This window comes from Antrostomus carolinensis, unplaced genomic scaffold (genome assembly GCF_000700745.2).
Source record: "Antrostomus carolinensis isolate BGI_N321 unplaced genomic scaffold, ASM70074v2 scaffold20733, whole genome shotgun sequence".
NCBI lineage: Eukaryota > Metazoa > Chordata > Aves > Caprimulgiformes > Caprimulgidae > Antrostomus > Antrostomus carolinensis.
In genome coordinates, this window is record NW_010304739.1 from 9,059 (window position 1) to 14,660 (window position 5,602).

The 5,602-nt window shown below is 40.0% G+C and overlaps 1 protein-coding gene across 1 annotated transcript in view; it reads left to right on the forward strand.

The window, feature by feature from the left end:
• The window catches only part of PLIN2 (perilipin 2), a 12,031-nt gene extending 7,152 nt beyond the window's left edge, over window positions 1-4,879 (forward strand). The window contains exon 8 of the mRNA XM_010164563.2: window positions 4,321-4,879. Within this exon, the coding sequence (XP_010162865.1) occupies window positions 4,321-4,455 (135 nt within the window). The 3' untranslated portion in view covers window positions 4,456-4,879. The remainder of the gene's footprint in view (window positions 1-4,320) is intronic.
• Window positions 4,880-5,602: the final 723 nt, after the last annotated feature.

Genomic DNA, 5,602 nt, shown 5'->3' on the forward strand with positions numbered 1-5,602 from the left:
AAGAATTTCTTCCTAATATCTAATCTAAACCTACCCTCTTTTAGCTTAAAGCCATTTCCCCTTGTTCTATTACTACCTGCCTTTGTAAAAAGTCCCTCCCCAGCCTTCTTGTAGGCCCTTCAGGTACTGGAAGGCCACTATAAGATCTCCCTGGAGCCTTCTCTTCTCCAGGCTGAACAGCTCCAACTCTCTCAGCCTGTCCTCACAGGAGAGCTGCTCCAGCCCTTGGATCATCCTGGTGGCCTCTTCTGGACTCGTTCTAACAGCTCCATGTCTTTCTTATATTGGGGGCTCCAGAACTGGACACAGGACTCCAGGTGGGGCCTTACGAGAGCAGAGTAGAGGGGCAGAATCACCTCCCTCGACCTGCTGGCCACGCTTCTCTTGATGCAGCCCAGGATACGGTTATTGGCCTTCTGGGCTGCGAGCGCACATTGCCGGCTCAATGTTTCATGGATCCTGCCTCACCCCCAAAGTGTATAAGTTTCTATCCTTTTATTCATCACCTGCAGCCCTCCCTCCCCTAGAATTAGGAACCCTTCTTTGGAGGAAAAGAGGGCTGAGTAGCAGCAAATCAGTATGTTCAATATTATATTGAACAAATGTAATGTCTCTGGACTGAAATTATTAATACTCTTCTAATAAGGATAGCACTGGATGTTTAAACTGATTTGCAACTGCAGCTTGCATGGGTTATCTTCTTGCTGGTAATATAGTATAGTATATCCATAGATTCTATTCTAATTACAAGTTTACAGACAAAACTTGGTACTTTTCTCTACCACAGTTAAAGGGACTGACTACTAAAATGCCTGCTGGAGGCAAGTGATGTGGACACCTTCCAAAGCAATCTTTGGGTTTTTTTGTCCACAGTGGATTGAAGCTGAAGTGCATGCTAATAACCGCTGAAAACTCTTATACAAGGAGGAAAACCTCTGCTCATAAACTTTTCCTGATGTCTTACCTGTTTCTCTGTAATTGCATGTATCAGACAGCTCAGCTACACTACACAGATGCTTGCTTTTAGTCCAAACACACTCGAGGATGTAGCTTGGGCTAGAAAGCTGTCAGGTCTCTCTGGAACATTTTAAAAAATATAAGACCAGATATATTGAAAATTATAGGAAATAGTTGATCCTATTTGCAGCAAGACAGATAAACTAGATGAAATGGAAGAGTGTCAAAGGCTGCTAGTCACACAAAAACTGGGATGGTGTGGAGTCTCCATCTCTGGAGACATTCAAAACCTGCCTGGATGCCTTCCTGTGTGATCTCATTTAGGTTCCTGCTCCAGCAGGGGGGTTGGACTAGATGATATTTCGAGGTCCCTTCCAATCCCCAACATTCTGTGATTCTGTGAAAGGTTAGAATGCTAATAATGTAATTATCACTGGTAAGGTTATTTAGGGTTTATTTAGAATTCAGAAAATTATAGTTTCTCTTTAAGAGATGACTCAAAAATAATTCATGCTCGTTGAAACTTCCCCTCTCCAGGCTCCTTTAACAGAAAACTATCATTCTATTATTGCTGATAACCTTTGATACAAAAGTTTCAAGTATAAGCAGTCACAAATAGCTCCATATGGTATAAAAGTTTTACAAACGTATTTATAGCAGCATACACATTGGTCAAACCTAAATTACAAGATTTCTATAAGGACTGGAGTTGCAGGGATATAGCTACTTTACCTCCAACTGAAGAAAGGTGGAAAGCTTTTGAAATCTTTCCCATTCCTTAAGATGACTTTTTTCCGAACCGCAACTTACAGTGACACTAGTAAAATAGGTGAAAGAAGTTGGAAACTACTGATGATGAATTATTTATCCTTATTTTAAAAAAACCCACAAAAACTAAACAAACCAAACACCACCAAAAAACCCCCCAAAACCCTCCACTGAAAATCTTATCTAACCATCTAATTAAAAAGAGAATGGAAACTTATTAAAAACTTATTTTTTAAGCATGATCTGTTGGTCATTTGCATGATCAGAAAGTCTTACATGCAACAGCTTGCTGATTGTATTGTGCACAGTGTTTTGTTAAATATATTTATTTTCATATTAAGATGGAAATTTTATTTCTTTTTGATAATACAGTCTGATGACTAAAAATACATGCTAGTTCTGAAAGTGCACAAAATAAGAACTATCTCCCAAATTGCTAGTGGCTCAGTTCTGAAAATATATTAAGCAAGAAAAAATGGATTAATTTAAAGTTAAGTTAGTATCGACATTAACATTTGTATATGAAGACAGCAAAACACTGAAGTATGTTTTGCACTGTCTAGTGTAAATTATCTAACTGCATCTTATAGAGAAATGGTACAAAGAAGAGTTACATCTGGCCTTATTCTTTATTGCAAGAGTTGACCTAACTGCTTTGTTTCAGCTTCTTGTCAGCTGTGAAAAGCGGTATGGAAATAAAGGTCCTTTACCTAAACAAGCTCATAACACCAAGGGCTTTGCTTTGTTTTAGTTAGACTGGTGCAGATGTCAGAATATGCTATTCTAATACAATTTAGCATGTTCAAAACAGAGATAAATACTGACATCAACCCTGTTTTACTCTGACACTGACACACACAGTCCATTTTGAAATTCTTTCATGGCTATGAACATCTTACTAGTACATTAAAGGAGTCAGCTGCTTATAATCTGTGCATTAAGAAGATAAAGAAAGCACAAACTTAAATTTAAGTGATTATCCTGTTGTAAGAACAACATGGATATAAGTAATAGAAGTGTCTTAAACCTTGGATATAGTGAAAATTATCACTGGTCAGGCACACTTACTGAACATGGGCATGTGCCTTGCTCACTGTAAATACAGAATACAACTTGTTTAAACTATCCATTTGAGCACATTTTTAAACAAGTTTGCATATGGACTACTTGTTAAGGTATCCCCATTCATCCTGCAGTATGAAATACAGGGTCATGTGCTGATAATGGGAAGACTTACTGATTTCTTTAAATGCGGTAACTGGAGTTTTAGGTAAACTGCCAGAAAGATGCAAGATAATTCTGGCTGGCAGAATGATGTGTTTCCCCCATTCCTAGTGCCTTTTGATTTTTTAGGAGACAAAGATTACTGATCTCATTTTGATCACACTTAGTGGTCTATGCATTTAATTGTGTTCACACTAGCCCCTGATAAGTGACATGCTGTTTAAATTCGTCTGAACATCAGTTTTAGTTAATATTTTAATTAATAAGTCCCTCGTGTCCTATGGCTACCTGCTCTCTAATGAACTGAGTGATTCATGTTCAGTACTTCAGTGCTATCTACAACCTGAGAGCTGAAACAGTAATCCCTTTATCCTTTGATGTGTTCTCTATTCTGCTCACATGTCTTCGCAGCAGGCAAGGCATAGATTGGTGTTGCATACCACCTTTCATAAAAGTAAGTCATAAGCAAGGTGTTTTGCAGTTAGGGAATGAATTAAAACTGCTTTTCCAGTCAGCACTGAGCTTAAGTTACACAAATGCCTAGAAGCCTGTTCAAGTTGCTGCTTCTTTGTACATGCAGCAGCAAAGTCCTGTCAGCATGCAGCAGTCGCTGTGTGCTGCTACTGTGCCTTGCTCCAAGTATGTCACATTAACACCAACATTAACCATGAATCAAACTATGGATAGAAGTATTTTAAGTAAATTGCTTAATTATATCCCATTTTTCAGAAGTGCCTAAGTAATCCAAGTCCTACTAAGGGGACTTAAGGGTTGGGACTTAAGCTCCTAAGTGTCTTAGGCAACATTTTTAGAAGTAACATCCATGTATCCACTAATGTCTCTGGCAATTCCTGAAATCTGGTGCTGTTTAACAGTATGGAATACTACATATGTAGTTAAAACGGAGGCCAAAGTGGGATTGCAGTTCCAGATACTTTTTTCCTCAGGAAAGGTTTGATGTGGTAGGCAGGCAGAGCAGTCCAGAGCAATGTGAATCAAGCTCCTCAGGGCAGGTTCCTTTGTATAGCCTGTTGCCCCCAAGGAAAGAAAAAGGGCAAAAAGTTAAAAAACTTCCTTTCTTAATTTTCCAGTCACTGGTTTCACTAAATACACTCCACTAAGCTCAGCTCTGTTCCATCTCCACTACAAAATCCTGCCTTCTAAGCAACCGATCTACATCTTGCATAGTGTTTGGTCTGTCTTAGTGCTGTGTGTTTCATGTGTGACTGAGCACATTTCACTCACTATTCGGTATTTTGGGTCTGATTTCTAGAGATGCTGAGCATTGTTGTCTCCTGACTTCAGTGAGGAGTACTGCACAAATTTATTTAGTTTTACTCTTAAATTGATTGCAGTTTCATTCCTATGCAGGTTCCAGATTTCACTATTACAGACCTGTCTTCAGAGTCAGATGATATCCCAGACATTTTGGATTTGGATGAAGATGATCAACAAGACTTTTCACGCACAAATGGCCCTTACACTACAGGGCAAAGAGCTGAATAGAGAGAAGCATAAAAATGTCTTTTTGATACAATGTACTTTTGCCATGTTTAACTTACATTTCTCCTTTTTAAAGATGAACCTGCCTAGCTTAGGGATTTTGGGGATATTTTTTAAATCATTACTGTTTCACTTAGCTGCATCAAAATTCTTATTTTTTTCCACCTAAGGAATGCATGCTACATTAATTCATTAGCATGGGTTTTGAGCTTTCATTTGACAAACCAGGTATAGCCTAGCCAGTGTATCCAACTAATGTAAACTTTGTTCATTACTTGTTCTTCTGGTGGCAGCAGCCATGAGAACACTCCAGTGCTTTGCTTGCATAAAGGGCTGCCAACAAAAGGAGTTGATGAGGATTTACCCACAACATTTCCCCTTTCAGTCTACATTAAAAGCACTTCTGCATCTACCTCTTTGCTGCTGGAAGGGGTAAGAGACTTTGTCTCAGAGTAAGTACCTCGGATACCTTTGTACCTTCAGAGTTTAGAAGCTTAGAGCTTCCCTTTGGCATGAATGCTTTATGCACAAAAGGACTCCCTTTCTCTCTATATGCCTTCAGTATGCAAAAATTTTGGCCATCCTGATGCTCTCAGTTGTGGGGCCTGAGATTAGAATAGAATGTTTAGAAAGGTAAGTTTTCCAGGAATAAGGATGACAGTTAAACAAGAGAGGGGAAGAGACTGTAAAAAGGAAAAACAGAGGGTGAAGAGATATAAACAGATGTGGGACAAAAGAAAATTGTAAAAAAGAAACAGAGTTGAAGCCCTGGATACTTCTGGTGACAGTGATGATTTTTTAGTGTCTGAATGAAATCTCAATCAAATGTTTGCCAAGGAATGTTGAATCCGCGTTTGCTTGCGCACGGTGACTTCTGCAGGAGCTGGGGTGCATGGGAATTGGACTGGAGGCAGGCTTGTTACATGTCTTTCCGAGGATCAGGCAGAACTCCTCCCGCAGAGACCGCCTCGATGTCGCCGGGGTGGCTGCAGCCGGCGGGGAGGCGTCGCGCGGTGCTGCTCCGGTACCGCCGCGGACACGTTACTGGGCAGTCGGTACCTCCGCTCTCGCCTCGCCTGACACTTGGTTACTGCGACATCTTTCAATTCCGGTCACTGAAATGCCTTGGCAATAAACGTCTGAGCCGCAG